At 45.1% G+C, this 22,455-nt stretch overlaps 1 protein-coding gene across 7 annotated transcripts in view; it reads left to right on the forward strand.

Moving 5' to 3' along the window:
• The window catches only part of MTF2 (metal response element binding transcription factor 2), a 411,648-nt gene that overhangs the window by 121,292 nt on the left and 267,901 nt on the right, over positions 1-22,455 (forward strand). For 5 of the 7 annotated variants that reach the window (XM_069232368.1, XM_069232366.1, XM_069232367.1 and 2 more), the window contains one exon: positions 3,111-3,206. In XM_069232368.1, the coding sequence (XP_069088469.1) occupies positions 3,111-3,206 (96 nt within the window). Of the gene's footprint in view, positions 1-994; positions 1,206-3,110; positions 3,207-22,455 lie in introns of those variants that run through there. The other 2 variants (XM_069232371.1, XM_069232370.1) reach the window with 2 other exon arrangements.

Genomic DNA, 22,455 nt, shown 5'->3' on the forward strand with positions numbered 1-22,455 from the left:
TCTTGCCGTAGACGAATGCCTTTACAGCTTGAGCTGGCACGCTCGCCTCAATGCGACCAACTGACATAGCCACTGTAACCCTAGATGTGGAAGTCACAATACTCATTGCGGGAGACTCACACGGGTCTTGTTGCAGTGGTTGGTGCCCTTTAGCTACAAAAACAGGCTGGGTGCTCCTCCTTTTGTTTCGTTGTTTGCTAAGCTTTTCTTTTTTCCCTTTTACTCAAGGCAGGGTAAACCCCTGGACCTGTATCAGGGCATAGTGCTTTTCCCATCTCACTCGGGGGCATGGGTTTGAGATCGAATGGGAGGCCTTGGCCCCCTGGATCCTCACCTGTCAAGCAGGTCATTGATTGAACTGGGGCCTCCTGAGTGATCCGTTCGGGAGCCTTAGGATCGTCTGGCAGGCTTGAGATAATATTCGATTCAATTGTTGCCACACCAAAGTAATCATGTAGTGTTTTACTTTTGGTTTTATGCCCGGTTGCCTCTACCATGGGCCTTAGACTCAGAGAGTTGGCCGGGAGTACCGTCCTTTCAGAAACCCTCTTGATTTCCGTCAGAATGGAGTCAGTAATGTAGGAAGAGATGACAAACTGTTGATAATAAGGGAACAACAGCAAACTGTCTGAAATACATTGGTGCTGGATTGTGCTCTTACAATTAACTAATTTAAAGATTCAAGATTATGGTCGATCCCCGCTACGTAGATGGCTAGTGTGTTCAGCAGATCATCTTGAACGTCCAGCTTGTCTGAATGGTAGTTCAGGGCCAAAACTGTGGACTTGCAGTGCTTACATCTGACTTTATAATGTTTGTCCTAAAATGTGTGATGTTTAAAAAAAAAAAAATAAATTTGGTCGAGTGATATGTGCTTGATCAACAACTTGTGTGCATAGTTAGCTTATTGTATTTTGCTTAAATGGCATGATTAATGTCTGCTTTCTTGGCTCAGCTTTTATTTTCTCTATCTTTGTATAGCACACTCTACAAAGTGATTTGCTTCTAGGCACCTTGTGTCAACATAGTGTTCCTGGTAATTGCGGCAATAAAAACACTGGAACTTGAAGTCCTGCACAGAAGTTAGTTTTCACACGCTGCCAGCCATTGTGCATCAACTCTGCTCTGGGAGGTGAGATGGTAGTTCAGCCTCGAAGCAAGTCCGAGATGATCAACCTTCGTGTCTGCTGGAACTTAAAATGAATGTGGGTGACACCTCACTGGAATTTTGGTTGGGCCATCTTGTTTCACATGAGTAGTGAAAAAAGTGCATGGTCTCATAATTTGATTGATCACTTACAGCCCTGGGCATATCCTCTCAGACCTTTGGTGAAAAGTCTAGTCACTACTATTATATTTACTTCCATAATCATCATCTTCTCAAAACTGTTGCTATTCTAATCCTGCTGTTGCCCTACGCTCTGGGTATTACAAGCAGCCACAGAATTTTTTTATCTCTTCTGTGTGGTTTTGTCACCTTAAACTTTGCACCTACTTATCTGTGAATAATGCCACCTGCCTGCCAGAGCCTTTGGGCTGATCTTTTGGTACACCTTTTTAAACGGCTTATCACAAGGTTTCAAATGCTCTCTCAGTGTTGTTTTTATTTCAACACTATGGGTGCTGGACAGGTTTTATGAGATTTCTGAATTTGTGTAACATATATGCTGCTTTTTTACAGGCACATTTTAGGTATTGTTTTCTTGAAGAAATATTGTTTAGGCAATATCCATGCAAGATTTACAGGAATTGTATACATGGGAGAAAATTATCTGTTTCTTAAATGTGACTAATGTTTTGTTGGTACAGCTTGTATGTTCTCCCTCTGATAAAACCTTTGACCGACAGTATGAAAGTGCAAAAGTTCAATTTTTCCCTAGTAACTTTAAATCAATACTTTAACCTCTTAATAGTGAGGGCACGAATGTCCTCTGCTTTTTTCATTCACATATATGCAATGAACTTAACATTTAAAGCTGAAAAGGGATATTAGCATGCAATCCTAGTGGTCGCATTTACTTTACTGCACAAGGGTAGGTATGCCTTCCAATGTTGAGAGATTATTTGTCGTTTAAACATTGTATGACTTAGATGGAATTAATGGTTGAAATTCTTTCATTTTTAAGCTGCTGAATTTGAGAGTTGTATGTGTGGAGATAGTTTTCATTTGTTTCTTAAACTTCTTAACCGAAACGCATGTTATAAAACACATTTTACAGTAACTCTGTTACTTCTACGTATTTTTTCATTTTGACCAAAATATATGGCAAGCGATTCAATTAAGGATTGGAGTATTGGTTGAAAATCCCCACAGTAACACTAAAGCTTTTCTTTCCATTAACCTCTCTTGTGGTGAGAAACCCTCTCTACCATCATAACACTCTGTGCTCTTCAAACAAAATGCATGCTTTCATGCATGCTGGAATTCTGCTTGGATTTTTTTCAGTCCTCATTTTATAGTGTAAAGAAATGTTATCACAGATTTTTTTTTTAAAAATCTCGAAATATTTTCTAAATTTAGTTTATAGTTGTTACTAATTATAACTTAGGAAAATGTATTGCCAAATTAGGATAAAAATATTGAGCAAAATGAAGTTTTTATTTTTTTAATTTTTTTGTGCTACACAATATGATAAAAGTGGTATAGTATGTTACGGAGGTGGAGATTGTGAATGTCACTTTTGGAAACACTTTTTCACAAAATATGTTTTGAAAAATTATTTTTACGCATGCTTGTTGTCCAAGCTTTCTATATTGTATCCAATGGCCTGCAAATGTGAAATAGCTTATTGAGGTTTTTAGGTGAAATGTGGTGATAGTTGTGGAGGCTTTGAGTCTACTGTAACACTATACTTGTAAGAAGCCTAATTAAAAAAATCTTCTGGTCAGATGACCTGGGACAGATTATGATAGACAGTCCCCATACAATATACTTGGTGAGATGAATGTATTTAATCTTTATAGTGGTTCAGAGCTACTAGGATATTTTATTCCATAAAGAAATATGAGAATTTGACAGTTTTTAATCATGGCACTTCAAGACAAACATTCACATGGTTGCTTGTTTTCCCCCCTGTATTTTTACCTGTGCGTTTATCTGTGTTTCATAGGGGCCACTGAGAGTGAGGAAATGGTCTGTACAGTATGCGAGGAAGAGTATTCAGAAACACCTAATGAAATGGTGATATGTGATAAATGTGGCCAAGGTATGTTTTTAATATGAATTTTTCATCAAATAGCCTGTCTTTCCTTGATCCAAAAGCATTAGTCACTGTTTCTTCTTCTCCTGGTGACTTCCACAATGATTTGGCCTGTCGAATGTCCAAGTAGACCTAGTTGTGTTTTAAAAAATAAAAATTAAATAATAATGTTTTATTTGAATGATGCCATCTGTAATTGTAAAGCATGAGGTTTGTCTGTGCTCTGATAAGTCAGACTGGTTTAACACAAGAAGACTCTTTAATGAGGTGACAATACATAGCTTGCTCAGAGATTGCAAAACCAGTAACAGAATTCAAGAACATGCGGGATGGAAACCAGGTAGTAGTTAATCTAATAGCAAAATACCACTGGAGTCACAGTAGAACATAATATATTTGCCATAGACACGGAAAATAAAGTTATTATTTTTTCTTATATGACAAATAGAAAAATGAGTACTCAAGTGTTAACAAAAACGACAGGTTTGACCTTGTCTGACCCTTTTTTCCAAAGCATGGGGATTGACAAAGTTTTCTGTCTGGGTTTTGAAGAGATGGTTGGCTAAGGATGTACAATTTTTGTCTGTATATATTAGTTAGGTTCAGATTTTACACACACAAAACCATAGAAATTCAACTGTTATAGTTAGTTGTTTCAAGTAACTATAAATTGTGCCCTAAGATAACTGCAACTTGTGCCCATGCTATGCAGTTTTCCCCTCAATAAGTTTACTGCAAATGTTAGTGATATTATCAATCAGGTCATGAGTAAAGTGATATCCAGGGTAATTAGCAGTGCATGGAGAAGGTGTGAGTTAGTTATCTTAGGGCACACGTTTTTCATGAATTTCTAAGTTTTATTTTTTTTATTGTATTTGCTAACTAAAACCTCCCTGTAACCATTGTTTTTTTCAGTGAATTGCTACGTTTTTTGTTTAAACGTTAATTAAGATGCCCATCGCAGTGCATGGTGGGGGGAGGTGCGGGGGAGGGGTTGGACCCAGGGCCTGGCATTCTGCTTTGCATCAGTCCCCACCACACCGCTTCTGCCCGAAATTTGTTTGCTTCTGGGGGGCAGTACCACTGTGTGTAGAGGACTGCGTAGATCCCCACACCGTCTTGTAGCTGTTAGCCTCACACTTTCGGCTAGCTAGCAGCACCTCACCCAAACCTAGAAGTAAAGGTGATTTGTGGCAGCCTGACACATGACACTGTTACTCTGGGAAGTCGTGGTTTGTAGATCCGCCCTTTTCTCTCCTTAGTACAAGCCTTACACAAGCACAGGTAGACAAAGAAATGCAGGACGGTGTTCAGAGGTTTAATTGGAAAGACTGCAATCTATGATGTTATATGAGCTGTGATTAATAGGAAGATGAAACATATCCAAGTTAGAATTGTGACCATGATAACACAAATAACCAGTCCCAACATATTGAAATAGACAAACACCTACAAATCCCTACCTATGTTTCTAGCCTCTAAATGAGAGCATTATAGTGATAGCCCCTCTCTGCTCGTATTAGTCCATGGAAGGAACAGCCTGCCCATACCTGAAAGCAGGAGTCTGCCCTTTGTGTGGTTGTCTTGCTGCCTCTGACTCCCTTCCACCTTCCCTCTGTTGTTTGTGTGTATACCATTATAGTCTCACTGTTGCCCTCCAAGGGGTGATGTGCTTCCAGTGCCCACCGCACGCCCATCGCTTTTACTCATTTGTGGGCTTACCTTTCAAAAATCCTTTGTTATCATTGGTAAATGCTTCACGTTTGTCCCTCCTTGGGGCGGTTTTGTTACCACCTTGCAGATTGCCCCTGTTACATGGATGATTGCACGACTGCAGATAAGTTTGACTGTGAGTGACCTTCCTATTCCTTTTGTCTCTCTCCTTCATGCTCGTGGCGCCTTGAATCCTCTCGCTTATGTCAAATTTTAAACTAAGAAAATATATTTTTCAATATCAAAACCTATTAGCCTGGAATTTGTCTTTGAGTGTATGTTCCTCATTTATTGCCTGTGTGTGTACAACAAATGCTTAACACTACCCTCCCTCTGATAAGCCTACTGCTCGACCACACTACCACAAAATAGAGCATTAGAATTATCTAATTTTGCCACTATCTTGCCTCTAAGGGTAACCCTTGGACTCTGTGCACACTATTTCTTGCTTTAAAATAGTATATATAGAGCCAACTTCCTACACTCAAAGAAAGCCATCGATTCACTAAGGAACATACACAAGTGGAGGATACAGACAAAAGGCAAGCCAGGATTCACATCCACAAGGACACTGGCAAAATTATAACAGCACCTCCTCTGAAGCCTAAGAGGAAATTGGCCTTTCAAGAACAATTGGACACTGCTCAGCCACCGGCTAAAGTGCCAAAATCTAGACACAAATCTCCACCTCCTCAATTTTCTCCTCCTCAGTCTCCTCTTCACTTACTTGTCTCTCCCCCTACTACTCCCACACCTATACAATCACCGGTACATTTGTTTGATTCACAACAAGACAGTGTGGATCCATGGGATCTGTATGATCCATATCCTATACCAGATAGCAACCCAGACTGCGATCCCTCTAAGCCATCACCACCAGAGGATAGTACCGGATATACTCAGGTCTTAGCTAGGGCGGCATCCTACCACAATGTCACCATGCACACTGAGCCCTTAGAAGATTACTTCCTTTTTAACACACTATCCTCTCCACACAAGACCTATCAGTCACTTCCCATGCTTCCAGGCATGTTAAAGCATGCACACCAAATAATCCAAGAGCCAGTGAAGGCTAGAATAATTACTCCTAGAGTGAAGAAAAAGTATTAGCCGCCTTCCTCTGATCCTGCCTTTATTACACAACAATTGCCTCCCGACTCTGTAGTCGTAAGCGCGGCTAGGAAAGAATAAACTCACAGTCATCAGGGGATGCACCCCCACCAGACAAGGAGAGCAGAAAATTTGATGCTGCAGGCAAAAGCGTGGCATCGCAGACAGCCAACCAGGGGAGGATAGCCAACTCCCAAGCACTGTTGGCTAGATATGATAGGGCCCACTGGGATGAGATGAAGGATATAATACAACATCTCCCCAAAGACCAACAGAAAAGGGTGCAACAAATAGTTGAGGAAGGGCAGGCTATTACAGACAATCAAATTAGGTCAGCCCTAGACTCTGCAGACACAGCAGCTAGAACAATTAACACTGCTGTCACTATACGAAGACATGCATGGATTAGGTCTTCAGGATTTAAGCCTGAAATTCAACAGGCGGTCCTTAATATGCAGTTTAATCAGAAACACCTTTTTGGCCCGAGGTAGACACGGCTATTGAGAAAATGAAGAAAGATTCAGACACCGCTAAAGCCATGGGTGCTTTGTATACAACACAATACAGGGGGGTCCTTTCGTAAGCCCCAATACAGAGGTGGATTTAGAAGCCAAACACCTGAGGCATCCACCTCACAAACAAAAACAATCTACCAACCTCAATATCAAAGAGGTGGATTCAAAGAGGTGGGGTCAGTATCAAAGAGGTGGGCTATTGGCACTTTCAGAGACCAATTCCCCAGAGGCAGGGGAAAATATCAATCAACCAAACAAGCCTCACAACAGCCAAAGTAGTGACTTAATCCATCCCTTCCCAACTCACACCTCACCTGTGGGGGGGGGGGAAGCCTCCACAACAGTTGGCTACCCATTACAACAGACAACGGGGTATTATCTATTATCCGCAATGGCTATTGCATAGAGTTGGCACAAACTCCCCCATATATTCCACCAAAACCACACAACCTCTCCACCCAACATATCACCATGTTGCAAGACAAAGTAAAATCTCTATTACTCAAACAAGCAATAGAGCTTGTACCACAAGATCAAGTAGGAACAGGAGTCTTCTCACTGTATTTCCTCATCCCCAAAAAGGACGAAACCTTAAGACCAATATTAGATCTCAGAACCCTCAATCTTTACATCCTGTCAGAACACTTTCACATGGTAACACTACAAGATGTGGTCACACTGCTTCAGCAGCACAATTTCGAGACAACATTAGACCTCAAGGATGCGTATTTTCACATACCCATCCATCCAGCGCACAGAAAATATCTCAGGTTTGTAATTCAGGGAAAACATTATCAGTTGAAAGTGTTACCCTTCGGAATAACAACAGCTCCCAGAGTATTCACAAAATGCCTGGCAGTAGTAGCAGCCTACCTAAGAAGACAACGTGTTATTCATGTTTTCCCATATCTCGACGATTGGCTAATAAAATCTAACACTCATACACAGTGTCAAAAACATACGCATTATGTAATTCAAACCCTACACACCCTAGGGTTCTCCACAAACTACCAAAAATCGCACCTACAACCTGCGCTAATACAACAGTATTTAGGAGCCCCACTAAATACACAAACAGCACTTGCGAACCCAAGTCCACAAAGAATACAATATATTGACACAAATACAGCCAGCCCAACAGCACACTGTCAAATTCGTCATGAAACTGCTGGGCATGATGGCATCCTGCATCGCCATTGTCCCAAATGCAAGACTAAACATGCGGCCTCTACAACAGTGCCTTGCACAGCAATGGTCACAGGCACAGGGTCAACTTCACGATCCAGTTTTGATAGACCGCCAAACACGCATATCACTTCAGTGGTGGAATACCACAAACCTAAACAAAGGGCGGCCTTTTCAAGACCCTGTGCCTCAGACCATACTTACAACAGATGCATCAATGATTGGCTGGGCGGGACACCTCAACAATCACAACATTCAAGGAAAATGGGACGCCAGACACATACAGTTTCACATAAATCACCTAGAATTGCTAGCTGTATTCCTAGCACTCAAAGCTTTTCATCCTCTTCTCACTCACAAGAACGTCCTTATCAAAACAGACAACATGACAACAATGTATTACCTAAACAAACAAGGAGGGACCCATTCATCCCAACTCTCCCTCCTAGCCCAAAAGATTTGGCAATGGGCAGTCTACAACATTCACCTGGTAGCACAATACATTCCAGGGATACACATCAATTGGCAGATGTTCTCAGTCGAGATCATCAACAAACACACAAGTGGGAGATTCATCACCAAGTGCTTCAGCTATAATTTCACCACTGGGGAACACCAGAAATAGATCTATTCGCCACCAGCGAAAACCCAAATGCCAAAACTTCGCATCAAGGTCCCCACATCCCCTATCCAAGGACAATGCTCTATGGATGAATTGGTCAGGGATATTTGCTTACGCTTCCCCCCCCCCCCCCCTCCCGATCATTCCATTTCTAGTCAAAAAAACTGCGTCAAAACAAACTCAAACTCATACTCATAGCGCCAACGTGGGCACTTCAACCCTGGTACACAACACTCTTAGACCTTTCAGTAGTACCACATATCAAACTCCCAAACAGACAAGATCTGTTGACACGAAACAAACAACTGGTCAGGCATCCAAATCCCAACACACTCAATCTAGTGATTTGGCTCCTGAAGTCATAGAGTTTGGTTATCTACAACTACCAACTGAATGTATGGAAGTAATTAACCCTTTTGCTGCCAGGCCTTTTCCCCCCCTCCTGTGCCAGGCCTTTTTTTGCCTATTTGGAATAGTTCTCGCTTAGGCCCTCATAACTTTTTGTCCACATAAGCTACCCAAGCCAAATTTGCGTCCTTTTTTTCCAACATCCTAGTGATTCTAGAGGTACCCAGACTTTGTGGGTTCCCCTGAAGGAGGCCAAGAAATTAGCCAAAATACAGTGAAAATTTTGTTTTAAAAAAAATGGGGAAAAAGGGCTGCAGAAGAAAGCTTGTGTTTTTTCTCCTGAAAAGGCCATCAACAAAGGGTTTGCGGTGCTACAATCACCAGCTTCCCAGCTTTCAGGAACAGGCAGATGTGAATCAGAAAACCCAATTTTTCAACACCATTTTGGCATTTTATTGGGACATACCCCATTTTTACGATTTTTTTGTGCTTTCAGCCTCCTTCCAGTCAGTGACAGAAATGGGTGTGAAACCAATGCTAGATCCCAGAAACCTAAACATTTCTGAAAAGTAGACAAAATTCTGAATTCAGCAATGGGTAATTTGTGTAGATCCTACAAGGGTTTCCTCCAGAAAATAACAACTGAAATAAAGAAATATTGAAATTGAGGTGAAATAAACAGCCATTTTTCTCTACGTTTTACTCTGTAACTTTTTCCTGCAATGTCAGATTTTTGAAAGCAATATACTGTTACGTCCGCTGGACTCTTCTGGTTGCGGGTATATATGGGGCTTGTAGGTTCATCAAGAACCCTAGGCACCCAGAGCCAATAAATGAGCTTCACCTTGCAGTGGGTTTTCATTCTATACCGGGTATACAGCAATTCATTTGCTGAAATCTAAAGAGTCAAAAATAGGTATCAAGAAAACCTTTGCATTTCCAAAATGGTCACAAGATTAGGTGTTGAGGAGCAGTGGTTATTTGCACATCTCTGAATTCTGGGGTGCCCATACTAGCATGTGAATTACAGGGCATTTCTCAAATAGTCGTCTTTTTTACACACTGTCTTATATTTGGAAGGAAAAAGTGTAGAGAAAGACAAGGGGTAATAACACTTGTTTTGCTATTCTATGTTCCCCCAAGTCTCCCGATAAAAATGGTACCTCACTTGTGTGGGAAGGCCTAGCACCGGCGACAGGAAATGCCCCAAAACACAACGTGGACACATCACATTTTTCCACAGAAAACAGAGCTGTTTTTTGCAAAGTGCCTACCTGTGGATTTTGGCCTCTAGCTCAGCCAGCACCTAGGGAAACCTACCAAACCTGTTCATTTTTTAAAACTAGAAACCTAGAGGAATCCAAGACGGGGTGACTTGTGGGGCTCTCACCAGGTTCTGTTACCCAGAATCTTTTGCAAGCCTCAAAATTTGGCTAATAACACTTTTTCCTCACATTTCGGTGACGGAGAGTTCTGGAATCTGAGAGGAGCCACACATTTTCTTCCCAACCTGCGTTCCCCCTACTCTCCCTCACTTGTGTGGGTGGGCCAGGTGCCTGCAACAGAATAAGGCCAAAAGCTTGTAGCGATAGAGGGGATAGCACAGCGAGTTGATAAGGACATATTCTTCTTTTATACATCTTTAGGCTGACTCTGCTTTGGGGACCCACACAAGTGAGGTGTCATTTTACTTGGGAGACTGAGGGGGAACGCTGGGGAGTAGGAATTTTGTGCTGGAGCGGTGATCCTACTAAGAAAAGTCAGGAAAATATGCTTTTTAAAGCAAATTTTGAGGTTTGCATAGGAGTCTGGGTAAGAAAATGTTGGGGGATCCACGCAAGCCACACCTCCCTGGACTCCTTGGGGTGTCTAGTTTTAAAAAATGTCTAGGTTTGGTAGGTTTCCCTAGATGAAGGCCTCACCCACGACCAAAAACATTGGTGCCCCCTCCCCCCCCAAACACAGGTAGTTTTGCAATATATCATTTTGATGTGCCCACGTCCGTCCGTGATGTGCCAAACACTAAAATTGTGAAAAGAAACGCACTTAGGTTATGTGAAAAAGACCCCTCACCCACCAACCAAGTTGGTAGCATGCTTCATCAGTAATAGCAAAAAGCTATTTTAAAAGTGGACACAGTGCAAAAATCAACATTTCCTGGGGTAGGTAAGTAAATGTTAAGTTCACAGGTAAGTAAAACACTTACAGGGTACAAAGTTGGATCCAAGGTAGCCCACCGTTGGGGGTTCAAGGCAACCCCCAAAGTTACCACACCAGCAGCTCAGGGCCGGTCAGGTACAGAGGTCAAAGACGTGCCCAAAACACATAGGCTTCAATGGAGAACAGGAGTGCCCCGGTTCCAGTCTGCCAGCAGGTAAGTACCCGCGTCTTCGGGGGCAGACCAGGGGGGTTTTGTGGGGGGTACACAAGCAGGCACAGAAAGTACACCCTCAGCGGCACAGGGGCGGCCAGGTGCAGTGTGCAAACAGGCGTCGGGTTTTAGATAGGAAGTAATGGAGGGACCCGGGGGTCACCTCAACGATGCAGGCAGGCACAGGGGGGGCTCCTCAGGGTAGCCACCACCTGGGCTAGGCAGAGGGTCGCCTGGGGGTCGCTTCTGCACTGGAGTTCGGTTCCTTCAGGTCCTGGGGCTGCGGGTGCAGTGTTGGTTCCAGGCGTCGGGTCCCTTGTTACAGGCAATCGCGGTCAGGGGGAGCCTCTGGATTTCCTCTGCAGTCGTCGCTGTGGGGGCCCGGGGGGGGTCGTCTCTGGTTACTCACGGGCTCTCAGTTGCCGGGGAGTCCTCCATGAGGTGTTTGTTTTCTGCAGGTCAAGCCGGGGGCGCCGGGTGCAGAATGGAAAGTCTCACGCTTCCGGCGGGAAACGTAAAGTCTTTAAAGTTGCTTCTTTGTTGCAAAGAAGTTGCAGGATTTTGAACAGGGCCGCTGTTCACAGGAGTTTCTTCATCCTTGGGTGCAGGGCAGTCCTCTGAGGCTTCAGAGGTCGCTGGTCCCTGTTGGACGCGTCGCTGTTGCAGTTTTCTTCGAAGTTGGGAGACAGGTTGGTTGGGCTGGGGGCCAAACCAGTTGTCGTCTCTGTCTTCTCTGCAGGGCTTCAGGTCAGCAGTCCTTCTTATTGTTAAGGTTGCAGGATTCTAATTTCCTAGGTTCTGGGGAGCCCCTACATACTGAATTTAGGGGTGTGTTTAGGTCTGGGAGGGCAGTAGCCAATGGCTACTGTCCTGAGGTTGGCTACACCCTCTTTGTGCCTCCTCCCTGTGGGGAGGGGGGCACAGCCCTAATTCTATTGGGGGGGAATCCTCCTACAAGATGGAGGATTTCTAAAAGTAAGGGTCACCTCAGCTCAGGACACCTCAGGGGCTGTCCTGACTGGTGGGTGACTCCTCCTTGTTTTTCTCATTATCTCCTCCAGCCTTGCCGCCAAAAGTGGGGGCAGTAGCCGGGGGGGCGGGCATCTCCACTAGCTGGGATGCCCTGGGGCGCTGTAACAAAAGGGGTGAGCCTTTGAGGCTCACAGCCAGGTGTTACAGTTCCTGCAGAGGGAGGTGAGTAGCACCTCCACCCAGTACAGGCTTTGTTCCTGGCCACAGAGTGACAAAGGCACTCTCCCCATGTGGCCAGCAACATGTCTGGTGTGTGGCAGGCTGGCAAAAACTAGTCAGCCCACACTGGAAGTCGGCCATGTTTTCAGGGGGCATCTCTAAGATGCCCTCTGGGTGTATTTTACAATAAATTGTACACTGGCATCAGTGTGCATTTATTGTACTGAGAAGTTTGATACCAAACTTCCCAGTTTTCAGTGTAGCCATTATGGTGCTGTGGAGTTCGTGTTTGACAGACTCCCAGACCATATACTCTTATGGCTACCCTGCACTTACAATGTCTAAGGTTTTGCTCAGACACTGTAGGGGCATAGTGCTCATGCACACATGCCCTCACCTGTGGTATCGTGCACCCTGCCTTAGGGCTGTAAGGCCTACTAGAGGGGTGACTTACCTATGCCATAGGCAGTGTGAGGTTGGCATGGCAGTCTGAGGGGAGTGCCATGTCGACTTAGTCATTTTCTCCCCACCAGCACACACAAGCTGTGAAGCAGTGTGCATGTGCTGAGTGAGGGGTCCCCAGGGTGGCATAAGATATGCTGCAGCCCTTAGGGACCTTCCCTGGCATCAGAGCCCTTGGTACCAGGGGTACCAGTTACAAGGGCCTTACCCGAGTGCCAGGGTTGTGCCAATTGTGGAGACAAAAGTACAATTTAGGGAAAGAACACTGGTGCTGGGGCCTGGTTAGCAGGGTCCCAGCACACTTTCAAATCATAACTTGGCATCAGCAAAGGCAAAAAGTCAGGGGGTAACCATGCCAAGGAGGCATTTCCTTACAACAGTGCATTTCACTTTTGTGAAAACTCTTGTTAATAAAATTTGATCTACTGAACCCTCGTGCCTAATCCAACCAGTATGTGTGGAACAAATGACAAAACCTGCTCCGCTGTAATCAGGCGTTGCAGCACACTTGTGACACGCTAGGTGAGTTGTAAAGCCTCATTAAGGCACCAACCGTTTTACAGTCCATTCACACACCTTTCATACATGACGTGCACAAGACCATTCACGCAGCCAGCCACGGGCCCATCACATTACAACACTCGCATCGACAGACAGCACCACTCAAGGGCCCCTCACTTACATATGCCCACATACCTGATACAGCAGTCACACCAGCTGATGGGAGTGTGTGGACTGATGTTTGGCTGGCACCGCCAGCCAAGCGCCACCCCACGCACACGGCCAGCCAAGCGCCACCCCACGCACACGGCCAGCCAAGCGCCACCCCACGCACACGGCCAGCCAAGCGCCACCCCACGCACACGGCCAGCCAAGCGCCACCCCACGCACACGGCCAGCCAAGCGCCACCCCACGCACACCGCCAGCCAAGCGCCACCCCACACACACCGCCAGCCAAGCGCCACCCAACGCACACCGCCATCACTTATTTTCTGTTTATAAACAACAAAGAAACCACTAACTAATTATAAAACAAGTACAAAACTACAAACACAACAGCTCTAACTAAATACATGATAGTAATGCCAACCGTGAAACTGAACGTACGAAAATATAAAATAGGCAGTTTACGCTCACGGTATTTCCTCAAAAGTTTTCTTGGTGTGGTAATTTCTGAAACAGCCGGACACACACAGCCCAGGCTTTGAAGGGCAGTCGGGGCAGTACATCCGGCTCTCCCTCTGTATACCTCTTCGAGCACATACTCTACATTTCTTAGTGGGTAAGTCTTTCTTGGTAATGGGAGGAATGTGATCTGGAAAGTGGCAATCTTTCAATCTAGCCACTTCCTCCACCACTGCTACTCTAGGAACTCTTGCCTGTTCCACCACAATAAGGCTCTCTATTACTGACTCCTGAAATTTAACAAATGTCATCCTTGATTCGCGTGAACAATCCTTGAACACAATAAAGGCATTAAAACTTGCCAGATGAAATGTACGGCCAACTTTTTATACCACACGTAAGACTTACGCAGAGCAGTGTAAGGTTCCAACCTCTGATCTAATCTATCAACACCATCCATGTGCCTATTGTAGTCCAAAATGCACGCAGGTTTGCGCGCTTCCGCAGCTTGGCCCCAAACAATCACAGGGGAAGTACTCTCATCATGGATGGTAGATAACATGTACACATCCCTCATGTCTGAAAATTTCAGAGCTAGCAGCTCATTATTCCGCAAGGCACTGCACTGTCCCCTCAAGTTTTTTACAGACAAGCTCCCTTGGATAGCCTCTCCGGTTCGAACGGATTGTGCCACAAGCAACAGTGTCCACTCTAAACAACTCCTTGAACAACTGCACTCCAGTGTAGAAATTATCTACGTACAAATGGTGACGTTTGTTAAACAGTTGTCTACCAAGTTCCCACACAATTTGTTCGCTAACTCCAAAAGTGGCCGGACAACCAGGAGGGTCAATACTGGAATCCCTACCAGCGTAGACCCGGAAATTATACACGTATCCTGTACTGCTTTCTGACAGCATATACAATTGAATCCCATACCGTGCCCTCTTACTAGGAATGTACTGCTTAAAAACTAAACGCCCCTTGAAAAGGACCAAAGACTTGTCCACACTTATCTCTTTGCCTGGAACATAGACCTCTGAAAACTGATCTACAAAATGATCAAGGACAGGCCTAATCTTAAAAAGACGGTCACAATCAGGGTGATCATGTGGTAAGGCTAAAGCATTGTCTACAAAATGCAGCATACGAAGAAGGAGCAAATAGCGATTCCGAGTCATAGTTGCAGGAAATATAGCCTTTGCCATCAAGGCACTAGTAGACCAATAAGGAGTCAGTGACGGCTTCCTTATCAACCCCATCAAAAAAGTCAAACCTAAAAACTTTTTCATCCCTTCAAGATATGTGGGAACCCACTGAGTAGCTCTAGACTGAGGCCTAAGTCTGGCAGCGTTGTCCCTCAAATATTGCTCTGCATACACATTAGTCTGCTCCACAATCTCTTCCAAAAATACATTGTCCATAAACAAGTGAAAGAAATTGACAGGCAAAAGGTTTTCCGTATTGACTCTACACCCTGGGAGACCAGTAGATGCAGGTAACTGTGGCTGCTCCATGTTTGGGGCAATCCAGGTGTCCGGTCTTCTAATGGGAAACCCTTCAGCCCCAGGCTGCTGCACTCTTGTCCTCCTCTAAAATGGGCCCTTCATCTGCACTAAGAGTGGCTTCCTCATCAGAAGAATTCACTTGGACAGAAAACTCACCGCCAGAATCTCTCACTTCTTCCTCTGCCTCAGATGCAGTCAGTCTCGTAATCATGGTCTGAAGACGACTCAAAAAGCATGCCAACAACCTGCTGAGCGGTCACTCTGCGACTAGCCATGATCCTCACTAACAACAAATGGATTGCCAACAACCACCAGCACTAAAATAAGTAATAAACAAAGTGTTGTTTTTATCATAAAGAGTTATGTACTAAAAAACGATACCACTCACTTGCCTGAAAAAGCTACTCACCAGCAACTACTCTGCACAGACACAGCAATCACCAATGATATCCCACTAAAAAGAAAAAAAGCAAATTAGACATATGACAACACAAATATCATTGTGCCCAAACCTAAGGACAATTTCACACACAATACTAAATTTAGTACACCACCTACAAACCTGTCATTCATGCATGTCAACAATACTCCTTTGGAGTACATTGCTTTCACTTACCTAAAACATGCAACTATGCAGACTGCAGGACAACTACTGCCAAAACCGCAAGGATCCACAGCAAAGGAAGCAAAAGCTTTGAACTAGAACAAAAAGAAGAAATAAACTGTTATAATCACAAATACAAATACTTCGCCAGTTGACAAACACCCCGCCACCAAGAACTTAGAAACTGTCCCTGGTGCCTAAGTGGCTTCTGCCCCCCTTGGGGCAGATAGGCCTAAACAAAATAGTCCGATCTGCCCCTAAGGGGGCAGAAATGGCCCACAGCTCTGTACCCTGTTTGGGGGGGCGATCCTTGCTAAAGGGGGCAAATAGGGGTGCCCCCAGCACAAAAAAAAAAACTAAGGGGAGCAAAAAAAAAAAAAACAATTCCCCTCATGTCTTGGTGGCTTCTGTCCTCTTGAGGCAGAGAGGCCTAAAAAAATAGCCCGATCTGCCCCCAAGGGTAGCAGAAATGGTCATCAGTAATGTGCCCCCCTTTGGGGAGCGACGCTTGCAAAAGAGGCCGAGCCCCCACACAAAACACACACACACACACACACACACACACACACGATCCCTGGTGCCTAAGTGGATTCTGCCTCCCTTGGGGCAGATGGACCCTAAAGAAATAGGCGAATCTTCCCCCAGGAGGGGGGGGGAGGGGGGCGAGAAATGGCCAACAGCTCTGTGCTCCCTTTATAGGGGTGGACCCTTGCCAGTGGGGGCACCCCCAGCATAAAACCAAAAAAATGGGAACAAAAAAAAGCTCCCTGGCTTATTGGTGGTTTCTGCCCTCCTTGGGGCAGATGGGCCTAAAAAAAATAGCCAATACTAATTTCCCCCCTTTGGTGGGAAGACCCTTGCCCAAGGGGTGCCCCCAAACACGAAAACACACACCACACAATTCCTGGCGAAAAAACGGCCAATCTGCCCCCAGTGGGGGACGAAAAAGGATTATTTATGCCCCCAAGGGGAGCGACCCTTGCCCAAGGGGTCGCTCCCAAAAACCATATACAAATACAAAATAAAATCCCTGGTGTCTAGTGGCTTTCGACCCCCCCTCCCCCCCCAATGGGGGCAGATCGGCCGAAAAAAAAGGTGATCTGCCTCTGGGGGGGTGGGGGGGCAATAAAGGATTATTTATGCCCCCAAGGGGAGCGACCCTTGCCCAAGTGGTCGCTCCCCCAAAAAATCATATACAAAATAAAATCCCTGGTGTCTAGTGGCTTTCAACCCCCACTGGGGCAGATCGGCCGAAAAAACAGCCAATATGCCCCCCCGGCATGGCCGAAATATGGTTAAAAAAAATAATAAATAGCCCCCCATGGGAGCGACCCTTGCCCAAAGGGTCACTCCCAAAATAAAATAGCTAAGAAATTTGCTGGTGTCTAGTGGGGATTCCTGGTCCACACGTGCCATCGTGGACCAGGAATCCACCGAAAACAGGCACAGGGGGAAAGGAAAAATCCTTTCCCCCGGTGTCTGTTTTCCCCCCCAAAAAGGGAAGGACTCACCTTCTTGAGCTCCTTTCCCTCGACGCGCTGGAAGCAAATGGCTTCCAGCGCGTCTTTGGCAACAATTGATAAAATGTGTGTGTGTGTGTTCGATGACGTGTAGCTGCAGGTACACATGCTGTGCATATCTTGCCTTCTAGTGTTGGGCTCGGAATGTTACAAGTTGTTTTTCTTCGAAGAAGACTTTTTTCGAGTCACGGGATTGAGTGTCTCCTCCTCTTGGTGATAGTGCAAGTGGGCATCGACTCCTTTGTTAGATTGTTTTCTTTCCGCTGTCGGGTTCGGACGTGTTCCCTCTCGCTCCGGTACTTTTGATTCGGAAACTCTATATTCTCTTAAACTTTTCTCATGCTGTCGGTATTGTTTTGAATGCAGTTTCTCTGCACTCGATCCAATAGTACCATCTGGATCAAAGAAACGCCCTTTCGAGTGCTAGCTCCCTCCTGGAGTCTGTTTGGGTATACTGCGTCATAGCCTGATGGATTGGACTCCATTCCGATTCTGTCCTCTGTTCCATGCAAAATATCCTTATTCCGACCAGCACTTGGTCTGTAATCTGTCTTTCTCTAGAAGATCGTGAAGAAAGCTGTGAGGCGTGTCTTTCTTTTCGATCGAAGAAAACATTACATGATCAAAGGGCACGAAGAATGGGGATGGCGTCCATGCACACGCAGTCCACCACCGACACCCTCGAAGAGGAGCAGACACAAACTGCAGTTTCAATCCCAGACTCTTACTCTGAACAGGGTTCAGACGACGACAGACATCCAATAGCAGCGGTGCAGTACTTGAGTACACTAGCCCCAGTACCACTTTTTTAAAAATCAAACAAGGCCTTGGGTGCATCACTGCTGTCAAGCCATGGTTCCACCAGGAAAAGATTAATTGTCGACCGACCCTTGGGTTCGGCGCCGAAAAAGGCCAAAACACCATCAACAGGTTACCACGCCTGTTTCGGTGTTGGGGTCGAGCCGAAAATTACAAGCCTCAACCTCCAAACAGAGCCGACGCCCAACGTTATCAGATCCAAAAAGAGTACGCTCTGCTTCGGAGCTGAAACCTCGGCCAACAGCGTCGGAGACAAAACATCTTGGTCTGACTTCGGAGCCGAAAAACAACATCTTATACAGAGGAGACTGGGCTTTCGGCACGAATGAGGCAGGTGCCCAGAACATTGGCTGAACATTCCTCTGAGGGCACAAAACATACCTCTGAAGAGCAAATGGAGGAATCGGACATTGAACCTATTTTAGAGGTTATGGACAGCAAGCAGAGAAGAATCCAAATCCAGAAAGAGACTGGAAAAATTATTACCTCTCTGCCTCGCCAGACTAAAAGAAAGTTAGCGTTTAAGGAGACTCTTGATACTGCCCCACCACCGTCAAAAAGTTTCAAGCGAAAGGAAAAGCAGAAACCTCTTCAGCTTTCTCCACCACATTCCTCACAACTTTCTTTTTCACCACAACGTCTCGGTCCACCACCTTCACTATCACACTCACACTTCTTCACAAAGAGATCAAAGGGGTGATTCCAGTTACACTGTAGACCCATGGGACATGTATGATTCGGATCCTGTACCGCCTAATGATCCGGATCTCTACCCTACTAGACCATCCCCACCAGTAGATAGTACAGATTATAACCAAGTAATATCTAGGGCAGCTGCATACCATAGGGTACAAATGCATGCAGAACCTTTAGAAGAGGATTTCCTTTTTAATACACTATCTTCAACTCATAAGCAATACCCGTGTTTACCAATGCTTCCTAGTATGCTTAAGCAAATATTTTAAGAACCAGTTAAAGCAAGGGTTCTAACATTGAGGATTGACAAAAATGATAAGCCTGCACCAACAGACCCAATTTACATCACGCAACAATTACCACCAGATTCTGTTGTGGTCAGTGCTGCCAGGAAGCGTGCCAATAGTCAGTCTTCTGGGGATACCCCACGCGCTGACAAAGAAAGCAGACAATGTGATGCTGTGGGGAAAAGGGTGGCAACACAAGCAGCCAACCTATGCGTATTGCCAATTCCCAGGCCCTGGTAGCAAGATACGACAGGGCACATTGGGATGAAATGCAAAAAATCTTGCAATGCATACCCAAGGAACACCAAAAGCGGGCGCAGCAAATTGTGGAAGAGGGTCATGCCATAAAAAATCATCAGATTAGGTCTGCTCTAGATGCAGGTGACACTGCAGCTAGAGGAATTAATACCAGCATCATAATTGGATGACATGCATGGTTGAGTTCCTCAGGTTTTAAAACAGAAATACAAAAGGCGGTCCTTATTATGCCGTTTAACAAACAGCAACTCTTCAGACCAGAGGTGGACACAACCATTGAGAAACTCAAAAAAGACTCTGAGACAGCAAAAGCCATGGGAGCCCTTCATCCTACACCATTTCGGGGTTCCTTTTGGAAACCGCAATTTAGGGGAGGTTTTAAAACCAGACTGCAGAGGCTTCCACCTCCCATCTAAAGCAAGGACAACAGTACTACCCAAGATGGTCATTTAGAGGCTCTTAAAGAGGACAACATTTCAGGGCCAGATGAAAATTTGCAGCCTCAAAGGGTGCTTCCAAACCCACTAAACAATGACTTCCCACACATCCCACAATTCCATACGTCTCCTGTGGGAGGAAGACTGCAACAATTCCATTCTCACTGGCAAAACATCACCGCAGATCAATGGGCACTCTCAATTATCCGGAGTGGTTATTGCCTAGAGCTCCTCTCCGCTCCACTAAATATTCCACCTCATTCTCACAGACTCTCTCCAGAACACACTATTCTACTAAAACAAGAGGTACAATCTCTATTACTCCAGGGGTCAATAGAAATGGTTCCCATCTCACAGCAAGGAACAGGAGTATACTCCCTATACTTCCTTATACCAAAGAAAGATGGTACTCTCAGACCAATTCTCGATCTATATGTCCCGTCCGAAAATTTTCACATGGTCATTCTACAGGTTTTCAATCCCCTACTACAAAAACATAATGACATGACGGTGTTAGATCTAAAAGATGCTTACTTCCACATTCCCATACAACCAACTCACTGCAAGTAGTTTGTAATTTCAAATTAGCTGCATATATTCCAACCTGCTGCTCGAAGTGTGACAATCCATGAATATATGCAGCTAATTTGAAAATTCACTTCGAATTCGCCTACTAAGGATTTGTACTCTTTTCATGATTCTGTCTGGCTCCAGCAACCCACTTAGGGTGCAACTATAAATGCGCAGGACTACCGTAACCAGCATGCACTTGGGCTGGTACTTGAATATATTAATCAGGTGCCTGCAATTGAATTTGCTGAATGAGCCAGGTATGTGGTCTTTAAAAGGAATGAGAGTCTGGAACACATCCAGCAATGGCTGCACCTACGAGGGTGATATATTTTTTAGTTTTTCTCTGCTGCTGAGGGGATTAACCCTGAAACACGTGTCCAGAGATGTTTTATTGATATAGGCCTGAATTTTGAAAATACTGAAAGGAATTCGGTGTGAGTTGCTGAGTTTCGATTCTCCTAAATTAACCTGGTGGGAGTGCGCTTTCACTGAGAGGACGCTTTTGTTTATTATATATATATATATATATATATATATATATATATATATATATATATATATATATATGTATATATATATATATATATTATAATCTCCAAAGGTTACAGGGACATTATAGTTGAGTTCACATTTTACACAAACCATTTTCAGCAGTTATAGTTAGTTATCTGAAGTAATTCTTGCCCTCAGGTTACAATAACTCATGTCCATGCCATGCACAGTTTTCTCATCAATAATTTTACAGCAGATGTTTCCTGAGATATTACTAAATATGTCATAGAAGATATTATGAGTGTGGGGTAATTACCATACATTAATCCAGCAGCTTTCCCTGCACATGGCCTTGGCCATGCACGGCAGGGGGTTAGCTGCAGGGCCTGCGGCCAACCCCCTGCATATGCAGCCGGCCTGCGCATCGTACGGCCTTTGTCCATGCGCTTCATGGGGTTGTCCGCAGGCCAGGCCCTGCGAGCAACCGGCTGCATCCAGGCAAACCATGCCGTGCACAGCCTTTGGCCATGTACGGCGGAAGGTTGGCCACAAAACTGGCACCAGGGACCTCATCCCCTTGGGTCCGGCCAGACAGGGTTCACTTGGCGAGAGCAGTCAGAAAGCTCCCACCAAGTGAGAAATACAGCTATGACCCGAGGGTGGGCACCTCAGGACATAGGAAACCGGCCCTGGGTGAGTGGTGGTCCCCAGGACTATTAATGGCTCTAGGAGCGCCCCCCCCTCTTTTTAAACTGTACGGCTGTGCCCAGGCGACGTGGTGGTCCCCGGGGCCAAAATCAGCCTTTGATGGAAAAGGTGGGGATTGGGGGGGGGGGGGGAGGGAGGGAGTGATTTGCCATGCACAGCTAATTACGCCATATTATGTCATTGATGATATCGTGTATGGCATCTTTGATATCACTACAACGTTTGCAATAAGATTGTGCTTGGCAAGGGTGCGAGTTATAGTTACCGTAGGGTGCGAGTTGTAGTTACTTGAAATAACTAGAACTGCTGAATTTCTCTGATTTTGTGTGAGTAAATTCAGGACTTAACTATAACGTCCCTGTAAAGAAATGGCTCCCTGTTGCAGTTACCCCCCACTTTTTGCCTGATACTGATGCTGACTTGACTGAGAAGTGTGCTGGGACCCTGCTAACCAGGCCCCAGCACCAGTGTTCTTTCACCTAAAATGTACCATTGTCTCCACAATTGGCACAACCCTGGCACCCAGGTAAGTCCCTTGTAACTGGTACCCCTGGTACCAAGGGCCCTGATGCCAGGGAAGGTCTCTAATGGCTGCAGCATGTCTTATGCCACCCTAGGGACCCCTCACTCAGCACAGACACACTGCTTGCCAGCTTGTGTGTGCTGGTGGGGAGAAAATGACTAAGTCGACATGGCACTCCCCTCAGGGT

Source organism: Pleurodeles waltl, chromosome 4_2 (assembly GCF_031143425.1).
Source record: "Pleurodeles waltl isolate 20211129_DDA chromosome 4_2, aPleWal1.hap1.20221129, whole genome shotgun sequence".
NCBI classification, from domain to species: domain Eukaryota; kingdom Metazoa; phylum Chordata; class Amphibia; order Caudata; family Salamandridae; genus Pleurodeles; species Pleurodeles waltl.